This window comes from Poromitra crassiceps (genome assembly GCF_964638095.1).
Source record: "Poromitra crassiceps genome assembly, chromosome: 11".
NCBI lineage: Eukaryota > Metazoa > Chordata > Actinopteri > Beryciformes > Melamphaidae > Poromitra > Poromitra crassiceps.
The window spans coordinates 28,470,323-28,488,992 of record NC_139643.1 but is presented as its reverse complement, the minus strand read 5'-3'; the positions used below and the strand labels follow the sequence as shown (position 1 = coordinate 28,488,992).

The 18,670-nt window shown below is 45.1% G+C and overlaps 1 protein-coding gene across 2 annotated transcripts; it reads left to right on the top strand.

Moving 5' to 3' along the window:
* The first annotated feature begins 10,331 nt into the window (after positions 1-10,331).
* Positions 10,332-14,149, top strand: LOC310784671 (E3 ubiquitin-protein ligase TRIM21-like). Of its 2 annotated transcripts, none has more exons than XM_083645694.1 (2): positions 10,332-10,407; positions 11,587-14,149. In XM_083645694.1, the coding sequence occupies exon 2, from the start codon at positions 11,606-11,608 to the stop codon at positions 13,247-13,249; it is 1,644 nt and encodes a 547-aa protein (XP_083501820.1). In that variant the 5' UTR covers positions 10,332-10,407; positions 11,587-11,605; the 3' UTR covers positions 13,250-14,149. The 2 variants fall into 2 exon arrangements, with proteins under 2 accessions (XP_083501820.1, XP_083501819.1); XM_083645693.1 differs by lacking the exon at positions 10,332-10,407 and adding an exon at positions 10,628-10,711.
* The last annotated feature ends 4,521 nt before the right edge of the window (positions 14,150-18,670 follow it).

Here is an 18,670-nt window from a genome sequence, read left to right as displayed (position 1 = left end):
TGCAGTTTAGTGACTCGCAGTGTAAAAAGTACCTGTAATGGGATGGCTGCGTTTGCTCATGTAATGGCTCACAGTAACCCAGAATACTGTAATCTCATTATGTAACTCACCCTTCCCCAACCTTGTAGACAGTCATGTGCAGAATTAATGACAGAACTTTTACAGCAACAACTCCCAGTAGATATGTGTGCCCTGCACTGTGCGCTCCATTTTACTTCGGTGGTGATCAATTGTGTGCTATATAAAACACACACACACACACACACACACACACACACACACACACACACACACACACACACACACACAAACACACACTCACAAGCATGCGTGCTTGTGAGTGTCTCTCTCTCTCTCTCTCTCTCCCTCTCTCTCTCTCTCTCTCTCTCTTAGACGCTCAATCACCGATAAGGTGCAAGGAAACAAAGCGAAGGAGGAGACTTTAATTTGGAGCCTCACTCGTCTCTCTGTCTTTTTGACAGTCCTCTTGTTATTGTGGGAGCAGGTAACTGATTGTTGGGCCAGACAGATAGTTTAGCGAATCAATGCTCATTTACAAGCCGGTAAACACCCATCACATACATGGACACACACACACACACACACACACACACACACACACACACACACACACACACACACACACACACACACACACACACACACACACACACACACACACACACACACACACACACACACACACACACACACACACACACCACAGAGCGAGTCTGACGTAGAACTGGATGTGAGTCAGAGAGAAGGGAAGGTGATTCCTGTAATGGCCATCGACTGCTTTCTGCTTTCTCGGTTGTTGAGATAAGACCCGCCCCGCCAAATGTTATCAGCCGATAGCACCGACCGCCTGTCCGTCAAACACGAGCATACCAGCCAGGCCTCGACGAAAACCAATCAGACGGACGCACCGAAGCTCATCAGCTGACGTGAGGAGACAGACTGAGTCACTCCTCTTCTTTCTCCTTGACCTCTTCCCAGCTTCTCCTCTCCCCTCCTTTCTTTGATTTCTCTTCAGCGTTTCCATTATTTTATCTGCTCATCCCATTCAGATTGAGATCTCTTTTTTATGAAGGACAGAAGATAAAGAAAATACACAATACAATACAATACAATACAATACAATACAATACAATACAATACAATACAGTCATGTTGCAGCAAACATTGAGCTAGGGGAACATTATGAGATGCAATTGTCATCCTAAAATAAGGTATTGTCATTTTAAAATAGTTGGAGGGGAGAAGAAATTCAAATTTCATGGTGCTTTCCAGTCTGTTCGATTCATAAGGCGGCGAGCACCAGAAACCGGCCTTGGCAAGTTCAGAATATATATTTAAAACTGACCACTTCTGTGATTTGCTAACGTCCAAAAGTAATGGATTTGAAAGCAATTAGAGAAGCTAAGTACAGCCTGCTATAAATAAAACACAACACATGTCCCTTTGTGCCCAGCCAACTTTTGATATAATCCCATTGGTTCTTCTGAAATTCACCTCCTGTTATATGGTGCTGCTGGCTACCCAGTCGGCAGAATCAAAATGTTGGCAGTTGATGTTTCTGCAAAGCGTGGATACCTGACATTTAACATTTGTCAACCAAAAATACCTTGCATGTCAACATTTCAAATGAATGACATTCATTTGATTGGTTTGGTTACTAAACTTGCAGAAATATACCCTGAAATATCGTGATATTATGTTAGGGCCATATAGACGGTTTTAACTTGACAACATAAACATTCTAAATTGAACCCCAGCTCACTTCCTGTTGCACAGTAGGGCAGGAGTCAGGACTGACAATTCCCTGAAAACTGTCTATAGCCCACCCCTACCTGGATGTTGTCTTAATGTGTTGTTCTTGCCCATTTCCTTTCTCCATTTTGTCTTTTCTTTTCCACCCGAGCCTCCGCTCCTCCTCCAGCTCTCCCTGCCAAGCCGTGACCTACTTCGCTTTCACCAGGAAACAGAAGGTTGCCATTTGTGTTGCTTGTTGCCCTACCCCTGCCCTAGCCGCCCTACAGTAGCTGCCCTAGCTGCCCTACCTGCCCTAGCTGCCTAACCTTCATTAACTTCCCCTCCACCAGACCCCGTGTTTGCCCTGGAAGCCTGGAGAGAGACATGGCTTATGTAAATACAAAAGCTGCAGGTAACAGCAAAGTTGCATTCAGAGTAATTGCATTAGGTTGATGCTTCGATAACATCGCAGCCCAGACAGGCTTTCAGGCGGTGAATTTAGAGAAAGAGACACAGAGAGACAGAGAGAGAGAGAGAGAGAGAGTGAGCTCAGGCCTTAAGATGTAAGTAAATATTCCATCACCTTCAATCCTATCACATCAGTTTGACTCGCGGCCTCACCGGCGTCTGCAGCTAGCGCACTTACCGCTAAATTGAACATTTTCACTTTTCCAGCCTTTTTTGCCGAATCGCTAGGCGCGCACCCCCGAAGGTCATCAGTGATGTCAATAACCACAGAAGATAGAAATCTTTCATTACCGTTTCATTTCAATGCAAACGCCGAGAATATTCAACAGAATGCAAAACTAATAAGGAACAGCAGTAGCCTACGCAGCAGCGTCAGCTCTCCTGAAAGAAAACAAAGATATTCTCAAGACAGCATTTTTGGGCTCTTTCAAAGCAGCACAGCCTGTTGGACGGACCCAGTGAGTGGGCCAACACAGAGCATGAATTAATGCTGTTAAAGTCCAGAGTCCAAGTTAGAGTCCGACAAATTGGTGCAATATTGCATCTTTCTGTGTAACCTACTGAGGCAACGCGTTGAGGTACAGCGTTCATTATCAGGACTCAAGACAGAATTGAAGGGATACGGATGCTACAACAGAAGAAAACAAAATCATAAATCGCCAACTTGCAGGATATTTTATTCACCAGCACTGGGAATCAAACAAATCACTGGGGGGAGGAACTTGTTTTCTCTAGCTGAGAGAGGCGAGCGCACTGCCATTCCCCAAGACTATTGTCCGTCCGGATAGGACTTAAAGCACAGAACACACCAGACAAGACACGATTTGCCATAAGGCCTGCGTTTGAGACTTGACTGATTTCCACTGAGTTTTGACCCAGACTCTGAAATAATCTTGGGGCATTTTCTACTCGCAGGGCATGAAATATTAACCTCCTTTCAAATGAATAATATATCTAGTATTAGGCCGACTCACTTTCACTCAAACGCTGTTGCAATGCTTTGTCTCTCTCTTGGTCCATTGTCATGTCAGGCCAGAGCAGTGAAATGCATATAATATTCTAATGTGTCTAATAATATACGCAGCTGAAAGATGAGTTATATAACCAATATGCTATTCTGGGACAGATGGGATTGTTTTTATGAATAGTGCATTCTCGCAGGAATGATGGGATATGACATATTCCTTTATGGCTGCGTGTATTCTTGACATGTTTTAGATGAAATCTCACCCTTTCCTTTCCTCACCAAAGCATCTTAATAACACTGATGCAAAGGCAGAGACAGTAATGCACAATATTTGGCAGTCTGTATGAAAGCTTTGCAAGTATATAAGTTTCTCTATTTGAATCCACGTGTCATTTTTTGGGGGAATTTAATTCCAAATCAATATTTCTAAAACATAAAAGAAAGTTGTAATCATCATTTTCTTTTTTTGTAAATAAAGTTTTTATTTATTCACAGACACAGACAGTATAATCACTTTCACTTATAAAACATTCCAAGGCCTCTGATAGCTGAACAACCAAAGAAGAAGCAATAATAATAGTATAGCCACATCACAGTGTCCCAGCCGTGCTATGTGCAAAAAAGCGGTCCCGTGTCCTCTTGAAATCTTCACCTTTATCACTGACTCTAGCGAACGTGTGTTCATATGATACAATTTCTAACATGAATTCTTGTAATCATCATTTTCAAAGAAAAAGGTATTTGATATGAGACAATAGTGATCCATCTATGAAAGCATTTGCTTTTCTAACCACCCGGTTTCTAGTAGGTCATTCTTGAGTAAAATCTGCCAGATATTACATTACATTACATTACGTCATTTGGCAGACGCTTTTATCCAAAGCGACTTACAATAACACATTTTTTGTCAGCAATAGAACAATCAACTATGGAGCACAGTCTGTGACAACTACAACTTCTGAAGGAACAGTGGTACAAGTTTAGGTTAGTGGTACAAGGTTGGTTAGGTTTTTTTTTTTTTTTTTTTTAATATAAGGAAAGAGAGACAAAGTTAGATCAAGGAGGGCCCAGATGGAGCCTGAAAAGGTGTGTCTTTAGTCTTTTCCGAAAGATCGGCAGTGATTCAGCAGTCCTGACCGAAGGTGGAAGCTCGTTCCACCATTGAGGTGCCAGGGACGAGAAGAGTCGAGATCGGGATGAGCGACTTTTGAGCCCCCGTAGCGAAGGAGGGGCGAGGCGTCCTGCACTGGTGGAGGAGCGAAGGGAGCGGTGAGAGGTTTGGCCCTAATTGCTCGGCAGCAGTATCGAAATAGCAGCTGATCATTTCTTTCTCCTCCATCCGTCAGTCAGTCAGTCAGTCAGTCAGTCAGTCAGTCAGTCAGTCTTGGTGGTATTGCTAGAGACCATGATGCAGAGACAGTGCTGCAGCAGGCCCACTGTGCAGGTGATTGATGCCTGATGGATGACCTGCGAAACGTTGAAGTGCTCGACCCCCACACCTCCTCACCCCTTAGCCTTTAGCTCCTTTGCTCATCCCTCTGACATCTCCCTCTCTCATCTGTCCATCGCCAGGAGGAACGGTGTCTCTCCTCCCTCGCCGGCCGCTCCCCTCAAATCCAAACACTGTGGGATCTATACGGGACGCATCGATCAGGGAGAGAGCGGTGGTGGGTGACTCTCTCACGCAAGGGAATCCAACCCGTCTCCATCTGACACGATGCATTACGCTCGCCACGGTGATGAGCCAGCGCCATGGCAATGTATCACATTTGCAACAGTAACACTATTGTAATAGAAAACAAATGCAGGTGTTCCAAGAAATCTCCTTGTAATCTAGATGAATGCAATGTGTTGTTTTTCCACCTAGTAATAGACCTTATGAGCAGTAGCTAAAGAATGTGGTTGCTAAGAAACACTTACATTGCGGTAGAGTGGTGATTTTAGTTTGATTTTAGTGAAACTAAATGAACTATTTATGCAATCACAGCTTTGTGGATATTTTACAAATGCTCTGACAATGACTCAGGCATTCAGAACTGAACACAACACTTTTTCCAACTGTCTGTTTTAGAATGAACACACTTGACTATTTTAAAGGGGTTTCCAATTTACTAAGCCCTAAGCTATGCCGAAGCCCCTGCATCTAATGTCATTTTCCACCAACACTTCCAAATCCACTATCGACTGAACTTCTAAAATGGAGCAATGACTGATGACCAGATATCATTATTTGGTCAGGGCGATAATAAATTATTCGATAGGTCACCAAAATATCAGCTTAAAGACTAGAGGGAACTTTGGTCCTGAATGTACATCTTATTTGCTCTCCTTTTTACAGATTTGACCAAATCTAATTTGTAGTGATATACTGTAGCATGTGCTCACACGTGTGCTCGTCCTTGGGTCACAGGCAGATTAATATAACCTGTCCTGTCGTGTCCCATCCTTTCTCATTACAATCTCTGATTCCTTCCAAGGCCCATCCGGTTCTGAAAAGTGAAGCCAATGTGGAAGCACCAAAAACTGCAGTTCCTCGAATGGCCAATTGAAGTTGGCTGCAAAAGCGAGTAAATCCCCATCATATATCCCTATGTATGAAAAATCACAAATTTACAGCAGAAATAAACATGTTTACAGCCTGGTAGCAATGGTTTGGTCTCTATAGCTAATTTCACCATTAATGACAACTGTGTGTGTGTGTGTGTGTGGGGGGGGGGGGGTCATTGTAGAAGTCATTGTATAGAATCATAGAAGTCATTGTATAGACGTCAATGGGGAAAATGACCCGACTTCTCACTTGATTTATGACCTCAGTAAAGACTTTCCTAATGAGTTGATGGTCTCAATCGCTAGTTTCATGTCTTCTTCTAATACGGCATGATGTTCATTTAGTCAAATAGACGATAAAAACGACTATGCTTTGAGGCGTGATTGGCAGGTCGCCTGTCTAGTGATCACGCAGCTCGCCGATCACAGACAAATTGCAGCCGGCGTTGCAGCTCTGTCTGGCTACAACAAAGTAAAGAAAAGAAAAAGATAGCGGCGGTCACAATACCAAACCCGAGGCTTCAAAACGCAAGTCCACAACAAACCAATGGGTGACGACGTCACCGAAGCTACGTCCATATTTTTATACAGTCTTCTTTCCCCCACACTCTCCTTCTCCTTCCTCTGCACCCCAACAACACCACACATCTACTGTATTGCATCATTTAGTGCAATAGATCCCTATTGAGGACCACTCTCTCTGTGGTGTTACGTACAGTATGGCATACTAAGAGTTAAAGACACGACAGGTATTTGCCAGAATCTCCTCTTCTAATTAACTCGCTCCTCCCTCACTCTCCCCCCTTTCCTCTATCTTCTTTGTGTCTCTGCCTTTTTCCCCCACTTATTCCCTCGTTCCTTCCTAAACATCCGAACGCACTAATTCACTCCAGCAGCCACGGCGGCATGGCAGCAGTTAAACTGCATGACAGCCAATCAAATGTTAATCGCTGTCTCTAAGGAACGCCAGCCTCCAGCCCCGCCTGTTCCCTCCTTTTCTCTGTCTTTTATTAAACCATCCTTTTCTTCTCCTCCTCCGGTGCGCTCTCTCAGACTCTCTTTGTTCGGCTATATTAATGCTGTGCATCACAGTGCGTTATGGACGCCCTGGCCTCCTCTGACAGCTTGAGTGGTTTTTGACAGCCCAGGATGGAGCCTGCATATTGCCGCAGCAGTTAAATTCTAAAATAATTCACAATGTCTTGACGGCAACCGAAGCCATATTAGTACTTTTAGTCATTTCAGCACAAGAAAGTGGCATTTCATTCTCGGTGCCGTTTTGTGGCCTCTATTTAAAAAGGTAATCGGCAAGATCTCATTTTTTTCTTTAGTGCTAAGCGGTAATTTCTGTGAACTTTGTGCACTGCATATCCCAGTGGTTACCTGTCAATCAAACAGTGTGTCCAGTACTGTGACGTCTCTTTCGTTGGATTTTCTGTTGATGCAGTTTGAGTTTCTGTAGGTGGCGCTATTTTCTTTGTCTTTTTGGCCATGCCATCGCTGCTCATCGCTAACTCAGAGTTTTTCTTCGGTTTATGCCGAAACAAACTGCTGTTGGTGTTGCTGGAAATGTAAAATGCATCAACACTGGGGGTTTAGAACAGCAAATTTAAAAGCTTTCGTGAACTGGCTGTACATTGAATCACAAGCAAAATGGACATAATAGATGACTTATTTTACTTTACCTAACATCCGGTGCACTTAGCCTTTGTGTGTAACCTCTGCATTGCATCACAGGAGTATTTTTGAATCCTCAAGGTTATGCTGGAGTGTAGGATGACTCAGAGATGCAGCCTCCTTTCACATGCTGTTACATGGTGGAAATCACATCAAAATTCCTTTCTCTCATTTATTGGTTGTTGTACAATTAAACAACGTGCTATTAGATACATAGATATGATAGATAGATAGATATAGATAGATAGATAGATAGATAGATAGATAGATAGATAGATAGATAGATAGATAGATGGTCTGTCTGGGTACACCATGTATAATACTCCCCTGAGTGTAGTGTAGACTAAATTGACGACTGGGTGAGGAGTAATGCTATGATAATGATATGATAATTGGAAGTAAAATGGGGTTGAAACTGAGCATGTGCCTGGATGCATAATCACTGAGGAGTCTTGGGCTATTTGATCTGATGTATGCTAATTCAAGACATGTGAAGCATGGTAATTTGATAGCATTTCATATTCGGTGGGACGCCCTGCAACAACCCCCTAAACCAACCCCAACGTCTCACCTTTCCTTTCTGCATAGCTCAGCACTGTCAAGATGTCAAGACTATTGCACAATGGGATTGCACACGAAAACAAAGAGAATCATCCCTAACATTCTAATAATAATAATAATAATGATAATGATAATAATAAATGAAGCCGGACTGTATGAACCCAGCTTATAGACAGAGCAGGACACTCTTGGCTACCCTGTGACATCACACAAAAACAGTGTTTATATGGCTCTGAGTTAAGTCTTTTAAATCAGCCTTCATGGTTATAAATAATAATAATAATAATAGTAATTCAAATAATTTTTTAAGGCCTTGTGTGGTGTTGTATGTCAGCACCATTGGCTCCTGCATTACATTACTGGCTTTCCTTGGGAAGCATAGCAGGTCTGGCCTAGGCCCTGGGATACTCCTTGGATGGGGGACTGGTGCTGGGAGTGGTGTTGGAGCACCAGTAGGAGGTGCTCTTCCCATCTGGTCTGAATGGTCTGATGAATAATCTGGTTTGATGAATAATCTCCCCAATGCCCCAGGGCAGAGACAGGGACTCTGTTCTGTGAGAGCACCGTCCTTCGAGACGTTAAACCGAGGTCCTGACTCTCTCTGTCGAAAGAGCCCATCGACACTCATCGCAAGAGTAGAGGTGTAACCCCGGTGCCCTGGCTAAATTCCCACACAGGACTTCCTTCAATCATGGCCACCCAATCATCCTCTCATTAGCGTTCTGCCGCAAACTGGCTGCCGTGCATCACCCAGGTGGGTGCTACACATCGGCGGTGGATGAGTTGAGTTCCCTCCCCCTCCCTCCCCTGATATGTGAAGCACTTTGCGTGTCTAGAAAGGTGCTATATAAATCCAATCAATTATTATTGATTATTACATATGTATCTTCTGAACAGTTTTAGAGAACTGTCTTTTCCAATAGGCATCTATGAGGTTGCTGGTGAATTTCACAGTAGCACACCATTGGCCACCATGTCCAATTGGCATTAATGCTGCTTAGGGCTGGCGCCATGGGGCTAGTCCCCACCAGCAGGATGAGCTAGCTGCGACCGATACTACAGTAGTGAAACAACAAACCACTGCTAAGTCAATCTGGGCACCCAGAGTCTATCAGTCAGACAATGCCTAATAGACTCTGAGGCAGAGGGCCAAGTTTCAGGTGTAGAGCAGACGTACTCACCAAGACTTCTACTTCTGTGCACCGTGGTTATTGATTACTGTCCGATTGATGCAAGAATGGAGTTGTGAGTTGATCAATCAATACTTACTTTTTGTAGGTATTTTAGGTCCTTACGACAGCTAATCTCTATAGACTGATAACTGAGACATCATCGCAATGATGGAAGCGGAAGTTTTGGCGCAGACGCCCGAAATATTGGCCACCTGTCCCAGAGTCTTATTAGCTGTCAGACTGAGGGAGCAGATTGCTGTTACTGTAAGTAGGCCTACGCCCAAGAACTCATCTCTGATCGCACCACAGCTGGATGAGACACCCCCCACCCTGTCCTGAAACCAAGACAAATAAACTGTATTGGTCGGCCTCTTAAGATTTTATAACTATTGTATTTTATTTATCTTTCTAACAAGATTGTATTTATTACTTTTATAAAACCTGTGTTGACCCATCAGATCTTGTGTTCCTCGGTTGCCTTGGTGTTGCTCCCTAACCTGATCAAAAGAACCCCCTTTATAAGCCCATCCTTAAAAACAGACCAGGGGTTTTCAAAGTCTGAGACTGTAATCATGATTATGTCATTTGATCCTATTGCAACTCAACAAATTGCACTATTTGGGGGCAGGACTCGATAAGCCTAGGCTTCTTCCAGCCCCTTTTCAAACAGTTTGTTTTTTCTTTATATGGGAGTTTACGTATTTTCCTTTTGATGAAGTCTATTGGACTGTTATGTTTACTGTTTTTTTTTCATTTTTATGTATTGTTTTAACTGTTTGAAATAAATCGTTTCAATCAATCAATCAATCAATCAATCAAAAATGAGCCAAGATTGCCTGATATTGCTGTTCTACTACACCAAAATACATAGTCTACTGTCTACTCTGAAGGCATTATATTTGTTTGTGTCTCTTTAACCAAATCACACACATTTAGGCTATTTTGATAACTAATAATAAGTAACGTCATGTGTTTTCACTTCCATTCACTGAGCCTCCCCTGAAACTGTTTGGAGGCCCCCTGGGGAGGCCCGTCTCCCACTTTGAAAACTTTTGGTTAGTCTAGAGTAGATAACCACTGAACCACCCACAGCACCATCTTCTGATTACTAATGCAACTGCTGCCGTAAGAGGCGGAGCCACTGGAAACAGTAGTTTCAGTGAGCTCACGTTGCAGAGTAGAAAGTGAAAGTAACTCAGAAACAACATTGCTGCAGTCGAGAAACGTCTTTCTTTCTCTCCAAAGGAAATACAACTAGAGGTGAGTACAGCAGATAATACTGTGTTTAAACAGAAAGCGATAACACAAACTCTGAAAACTTCCCGTGTTCAGTTTGTACAAGATTTCAATGAACCACCGAGAAATAGGCCAATAACTGTCGAAATGATTTGCGAGAGAAAAAGAACACTAAAAAGACTGACGTTTCAGGCAAAGTGTAAAAGAGAAGAGCTAATGTACCACAGGTCTAATTTAAGCCTTTATCAGCATGGCTAAACCAACAGGAAGATTAAAAAGGCATGTTTTGGAGCAGCATGGTCTTTATCAGGCCGTCAGCTGAACACAGGTGAGAGGCCTTATTAGTCCAGACCCAGAGCCGAGGTAAATACAGGCTGGATCATCTGTAGAGAGGAACACAGAAAATGCTTGTTAAAAATTAAAGCTCAGCAAATCAAGATAACAAAAACGGCACCGAATCAGATAGAAATATAGAGAAATGCTGACAAATGAAATATAAAGAAATACAATTCTCGCGGTCAACTTCCGGCTTCACTTCTACCTCATTATGGATCAATAATATTCAGATCAAAAACCGAGCTCAGACCAATGATAATACTTGTTTGTTTACCCATAGACTATAATACCCGCCATGTGCACTTCCGGTTGTGAGATGTCAGGGTGTCCGCAAGAATAGACAATATGGATGCAACATGTTTCATTCCTTGTATTCTTGTGCTGCCTTTCCTCGTGAATTAATGTAGAATGTGTGTCTGTTTCGCAAAAAACATCAACAACAACACAATAGACAAAGTGTGGCCTCATACCAACAACCACAAATAGGCTACTACTAGTTAGACCCCATCATCTTCATAATTACTATTATCCACATTATTTTAATAAAGGCAGATTGATTTCCATCTTGAAATAGTATAAGCTCATCCAAAAATGATCTGACTCAATCATGACTTCTGTGTGTGTGTGTGTGTGTGTGTGTGTGTGTGTGTGTGTGTGTGTGTGTGTGTGTGTGTGTGTGTGTGTGTGTCTGTGTGTCTGTGTGTCTGTGTCTGTGTCTGTGTGTCTGTCTGTACTTTGTTTGAAAGTAGCTGAAGAATCAGTCAAAAAAGTTTTATTTTATGTAATCCAAATTAAATATTTAAACTATATTTATTATTATTCAATAATTCTGTATAGTAATGTTATTATTTCACTATTTCACTTTAGGTCTCGGTGTCTACTAGATATGTCTGCTGCCAGCAGTCTCCTATCCGAAGAGCAGTTTCTGTGCTCCATTTGTCTGGATGTGTTCACTGATCCAGTCTCCACACCATGTGGACACAACTTCTGCAAAAGCTGCATCACACAGTACTGGGATGTTAATGCCCCGTGCCAGTGTCCCATGTGTAAAGAGGTCTTTGACAGAAGACCTCTGCTGCGGGTCAATACTTTAATATCAGAGATGGCTGCCCAGTCCAGAAAGTCAGCTCAAATGAAAGCCAGCAGCTGCCCAGACCAACGATGTGCCAAACCAGGAGAAGTTCCCTGTGACGTCTGCACTGGGACCAAACTGAAGGCCCTGAGGTCCTGCCTGGTGTGTCTGGTCTCATACTGTGAGACTCACCTGGAGCCTCATCAGAGAATGACGGGCCTGAAAAAACACAAGCTGATTGATCCTGTGGAGGACCTGGAAGGCAGGTTGTGTAAGAAGCATGACAGACCGCTGGAGCTGTTCTGCAAGACGGACCAGATGTGTGTGTGTCAGTTCTGCACTGAGTCAGACCACAAGTTACATCAATTTGTCCCTCTGAAGGAAGGATATGAAGGAAAGAAGGCTGAGCTGGGGAAGACAGAGGCTGAGATTCAGCAGAAGATCCAAGAGAGACGACTGAAGATTCAGGAGATCAAACATGCAGTGGAGCTCAGCAGGAAAGATGCAGACAGAGAAATAGCAGACGGTGTGCAGGTCTTCACTGCTCTGATGCAGTCTGTGGAGAGAGACCAGGCTGAGCTCATTGACACGATTGAAGAGAAGCAGAAAGCAACACAGAAACAGGCTGAAGCCTTCATCAAAGAGTTGGAGCAGGAAATCTCTGAGCTGATGAAGAGAACTGCTGAGGTGGAGCAGCTCTCATGCACTGAAGACCACCTCCACCTCCTCCAAAGCTTCCCGTCCCTGAACACTCCTCCACACACGAAGGACTGGGCAGAGGTCAGTGTCCATCGCTCATCATATCGGGGGACTGTGAGGAGAGCTGTGGAGAAGTTGGAGAAGACTCTCAGGAAAGAGAAGGAGAAGCTGTTTGCTGATGTTGAGCTAAAGAGGGTCCAGCAGTATGAAGTGGATGTGACTCTGGATCCTGATACAGCAAATCCCAATCTCATCCTGTCTGGTGATGGGAAACAAGTAAAACATGGTGATCTAAAGAAGAATCTCCCAAACAACCCAGAGAGATTTTCTTCTTTGACCTGTGTCTTAGGAAAGAAGAGCTTCTCGTCAGGGAGATTTTACTACGAGGTTCAGGTTAAAGGGAAAACTTGGTGGGTATTAGGAGTGGCCAGAGGGTCGGTCAACAGGAAGACAGTAATCAGCATTAATCCTGACCAAGGCTACTGGGCAATATGGAATAATAATCAAAATGAGATCAAAGCTCTTACTCACACTCAAGTCGTCCTCCCTCTGAAATCGAAGCCTCAGAAGGTGGGGGTGTTTGTGGATTATGAGGAGGGTCTGGTCTCCTTTTATGACGTAGATGCTGCATCTCTTATCTACTCCTTTACTGGCTGCACCTTCACTGACAAACTCTACCCAATCTTTAATCCCTGCCTTAATTATAGTGGTGCAAACTCCACTCCGCTGATCATCTCTCCTGTCAATCACACAGATTAGACTACTGGTAATCATTAGTTTGTCTCTGACCAGAATGTATTGACCAAATATGTACACATAAGGAATTTGACTCCGGATTGCATGGTTCTCCAAGGAGGGGATGGAGGATTCATTGATATTTGAGATCAGATATTTACATATTCTAGGGAAATATTATGTTTTCCTATTCTTTCAGGTAACTGTTAAATCATTTTAATGTAGAAGAATTGTAATAAAACGAAACAGAAATTATAACTACTTCATGGCAAAATAAATGTCTTGCAGTAAAAAAAAAACAATGTGTGTTAAAGTTATAATCTCAAAGGTTTTCATGTAAGTAAAGTAAATGTCTGTTAAGTCACTATCACAGAGTTAACACAATGGTGATTGACCCTATGGCCCATTGATGGAGGCCTTTGCATTTTCAGTATTGCAGCATTTATGAACTGGGTGTCTGTGGTGACACAGGGTGGGCGGAGCTAACACAATATACTCACTCTAATAGGCTACTGTACGTTCCCGACAACTCTTGTGTGAAATAGGATAACAAGCACATTTTTTCCAGTCTACTAGCATTGTGGGTGGTTCCTATGGCCAAACTAACTAACTTCACATTATGCAAGAATGTTTGGATCTCACTTGCAATTACCGCTCAACAAAACTGAAATATTCAAGATTATCAATTTAAAGTTAAATAGTAAAAAGTTGTTAATGCTCTTTTCTCATTTATATCCTTTTTTCCTGTATCCTATTACAATTTACTGCTGCAAAAGGTTAATTTCCCCACAGGGATCATTAAACCTTAATCTAATGTATTCTGTAACTCAGCAATGTCATATCAGTAATCAGAAGCATTTGCCAGATCATTGTACATATTCTGAGCTTTGTACATTGACACAATTACTGAAGAATAGTTTATGAATAAGAAGTAATTCTGCAGTTTGTTTCTCACATTTAAAGATTTTGTTTTTGTTTTTGAATGAATAAAAAATAAATGAAACCCTTGTATGTCACATGACTGCTATTTATCAGAATGCTTAAATTAGGCTATTTAACATTTGATTGATATCAAAGCTTGAAAAATGTTTATTGTTCGAAAGGTAACCGTTCTCCAAGCATCATTTTTGAGATATTTATTCCTGTAATATTTCAAATAAAAGATTCAAGAGTCACTTTAATAGCCCGAAATATTGGCCGCCTGTCCCAGAGTCTATTAGCTGTCAGACTGAGGGAGCAGATTGCTGTTACTGTAAGTAGGCCTACGCCCAAGAACTCATCTCTGATCGCACCACAGCTCAGCTGGAGGAGACACCCCCCACCCTGTCCTGAAACCAAGACAAACTGTATTGGTCGGCCTCGTTAAGATTTTATAACTATTGTATTTTATTTCTCTTTCTAACAAGATTGTATTTATTACTTTTATAAAACCTGTGTTGACCCATCAGATCTTGTGTTCCTCGGTTGCCTTGGTGTTGCTCCCTATCCTGATCAAAAGAAGCCCCTTTATAAGCCCATCCTTAAAAACAGACCAGGGGTTTTCAAAGTCTGAGACTGTAATCATGATTATGTCATTTGATCCTATTGCAACTCAACAAATGAGCCAAGATTGCCTGATATTGCTGTTTGACATACTTCTACTACACCAAAATACACATAGTCTACTGTCTACTCTGAAGGAATTATATTTGTTTGTGTCTCTTTAACCAAATCACACACATTTAGGCTATTTTGATAACTAATAATAATGTAGCGAATCAGCAGTACACACATAGGGGTGAGCAATGGTAGTGTCTCAGCTACAGATAGGAACTGTGTGTGGGAGTGTTATGTTGGGGAGCACTATGCTGTGGGACTACTTCCGGGGGGAGACTGAGCATGCGCGTCAGTCTCCGCGCACTGCCTAGGGGAAGGCTGCTATCTATGAGCATGACAACAGCGGAGAGTTGTAAATATGAATAACTGTGAATAAAGAACCTGTACCAGCAAGAAGCCTCTGCCTCATGAAGTACCAAGAACGTTACAATGGCGTCAGAAGTTTAAAACGGTGAATTACCTCCAGAATCGGCAAGATGGTTAACAAGTTCCTGAAGAAAGAGAAGCAAAGACTCAAACGGGAGGCGGGAAAAGAAAGAGCCGGGGCGGACTACCAAGCATCCGAGGAGGAAGAAGACTGGGTGGACGCGGCCGCTACCACAGAGATCCAGGCGGGGATAGCAGCAGCAAGCCTGGGGTTTGTGATGATAAAATCCGAACTAAACGGCGATATCCCCGTAGCCACGGAAGCTACCCCGCGGCTCAAAGAGGCTAGCAGGCAGGCTAACGAGGCGGCGGAGAGAGCGGAAGAGCCGAGGCCGGTGAGGGTGAAGATCGAGCGGGTTGACAGCACCGCTGTAGCCATGGAGGCTGTGCCACAGCCCGGTGAAGCTAGCCGGAGAACCGGAGACAAAGACGGGACACGGGTCGAGGAGACAAAGGACGGCGGGCGGCGAGGAAGAAAGGAAATCACCCCGCCAAAATTCAACGGTAAAGGCGAATGGGAGCCATATTGCACAATGTTCAACGTAGCAGCAGAAATGAATGGCTGGTCGAGGGGAGAGAGAGCCAGTCATCTGGTAATGTCACTCGAGGGTGAAGCTATAACATGTGTAGCAGCAATGGCAGATACCAAAGACTTAGACGTTGTGATGGCGGCCCTGAGGAGGCGTTTCGGACGATGCAAAGAAGAAGGCATTATGGTCGCAGAACTGTGTAACAGGCGTAGACGACCAGGGGAGTCGCTGCGGGCGCTAGCCACAGACATTGAGATCCTCAGCCGGCGTGTATACAGCCGGCTGCCGCCAGAAGCACTGGACGAGCTAGCCCGAAACTACTTCGTCCAGGCTATCGCGCCGCGAGGGCTACGAGAGCAAGTAATGCTGCAACGGCCAAAGACACTAGAAATAGCGCTAGAGCTGGCGTTTGAAAGAGAGACAGTGGAGGGCTGGGCCATGAACAGCGAAGAGGGGAGAGCTGTCCCCGTAGTGAGAATGGCAGCGGAAAGCCCGATACAAGAAGAGCCAGCGTGGAAGACGGCTTTGGCAGAACAAGGCAACATGGTGAAAGAACTGTCCGAGTCAGTACAACAGCTCAAAGAACAACTGCTCCGCAGAGCGACCCTGCAGCCCAACCCCGCTCGACAGCCCACCCAGCGGAACAACAGCTGGGGTAGAGGGAGCATGATCTGCTGGGGATGTGGACGCCCCGGTCATCGGGAAGCAGACTGCCGCCGGAGAGCGTGGAGCCAGGGAAACGGTACGGGGCCCGTCCAGATGGGGCGAGACGGGTCTACGATGCCACAGTCCCCGTAGCCACAGCGTCGCAGGAGGGAGCCCACCGACAGCAACAGAGAGGTGGGGCTCCGCCGTACCCCGAAGTAGACGACATCGCCGGAGCTGTCAACATGCAGAGCGGGCCGCGCGCGATGAACGGCTGCCATGTTCCAGCCTACCTACAGGGGAGATACTGCGCCGCCCTGGTGGACACGGGGTGTACGGCGACGCTGGTGAACGTCAACATGATGCCCGAGGGGATGCGCCTGGAGCAGCCAGCAGCACAGCTGCTAAGAACAGTGTCCGGTGAGTTAATGCCAATGAGGGGGAGGGGGCACGTAATGATAACAGTGGGGGGGACAGACAGTGGACTTTCCGGTGTGGGTGGTAGAAATGGCGGGGCCTTGCATCCTGGGGGAAGACTACTTAACGATGAACAAATGCACAGTAGACCTAGGAAAAAGCACATTGACATTTGCAGAAGGAACAGTAGTCCAAATGAGCCACCCGCCCACCGTTCCAAGGGAACGGCCTAACGTTAACAACATCACCGTGTACCGCGTCACCGTAGAGCATGAACCCCACCTAGCAGGCCAAGCCCCCCCCCAAAACCACGCCCCTAGTCCACCTCCAAACACTTGCCCTCAGCCAATGCAACAGGCAGAGGGAGAGAGAGAGAGGTTAGAAATGCTCAGGACACTACACCAACGTCAGAGCGAGGGGTTAGAACCACAACAGAGCGACGAACTGTGGAGAGTACTAGAAGAGTACAAAGACATTTTCGCGATGTCGGACGATGAACTAGGCTGCACTCACCTGGTAGAACACCAAATAGACACTGAAGGGGCGCGGCCCATCAGATCATATCCCCGTCGAGTTCCAGCAGCAAGAAGAGATATAGCGAACGAAGCTGTAGAAAACATGCTGAGGGCAGGGATCATCGAGCCGTCAGAGAGCCCATGGGCATCGGGAGTAGTGTTGGTAAAAAAGAAAAATAGCGCAAAGATGCGATTTTGCGTAGACTATAGAGGGCTGAACAAAGTGACAAAAAAAGACGCGTACCCGATGCCCGTCATCGAGGAGCTACTAGACATAGTGGGGGAGTCAGCCTGGTTCTCCTCCCTAGACCTCCGCAGTGGGTACTGGCAGGTGCCCCTCTGCGACGATGCCAAGCCAAAGACCGCCTTCCGCACCGAGAGAGGACTGTGGCAGTTTCGAGTACTCAGTTTCGGGCTGTGTAACGCACCCGCAACGTTCGAGCGGTTAATGGAGAAACTGCTGGGGGACATTCCCCAAACAGAATGCGTCGTATACTTAGATGACATCTTGACACACGGGGGCTCGTTTCAGGCAGCGGTGGGAGCATTACGAAAGGTCCTACAGAAAATAGCAGCGGCGGGTCTAAAGCTACACCCAGATAAGTGCCACTTCCTGAAGAAGAGGGTAGAGTTCTTGGGACATGGCATCGGCGAGGGGGGCATTCGCACTCTAGAGGAAAAAACACGGGCAGTCTCAGAATGGCCCACCCCCAGAGACAAAAGAGAACTCGAGAGCTTCGTAGGGTTAGCATCCTACTACAGAAAGTTTGTAAAAGGATTTTCTGACATCGCAGAGCCACTGTTCCGGCTTAAAGAAAAGAACACAGAGTTCAACTGGACAGCAGAATGCCACCTAGCGTTCGAACCCCTCAAGAAAGCGCTGACCGAGACCCCCGTGCTTAGAGCACCAGACCCCGCACTGCCGTTCCTACTAGACACTGATGCCAGCAATGGGGGTATGGGGGCCGTGCTGTCCCAGGCAGGGCCGGAAGGGGAGCAGGTGGTGGCGTACTTCAGTAAGACGTTTGATAAGACAGAAAGAAACTACTGCGTCACACGCCGGGAGCTCCTAGCAGTCGTAGAAGCACTGAGACACTTTAGATACTACCTCCTGGGACAGCCTCAGTTCACCATACGGACCGACCACTCAGCGCTGCAGTGGTTATGGTCCTTCCGGGAGCCGGAGGGACAGGTGTGCCGCTGGTTAGAGAGAATGGCGGACTATAACTTCACCATAGAGCACAGAGCAGGGAAACACCACGTAAATGCAGATGCCCTGTCACGACGACCCTGCGCGGAAAGGGGGTGTGTGTACT

What these genes read in the sequence shown, in the direction of transcription:
- LOC310784671 (XM_083645693.1), top strand. Translation starts at nt 10,665, where the DNA reads ATGTTTTGGAGCAGCATGGTCTTTATCAGGCCGTCAGCTGAACACAG. An exon ending in AGGCCGTCAGCTGAACACAG is followed by an intron (nt 10,712 to 11,586) that starts GTGAGAGGCCTT and finishes ATTTCACTTTAG; the next exon opens with GTCTCGGTGTCTACTAGATA.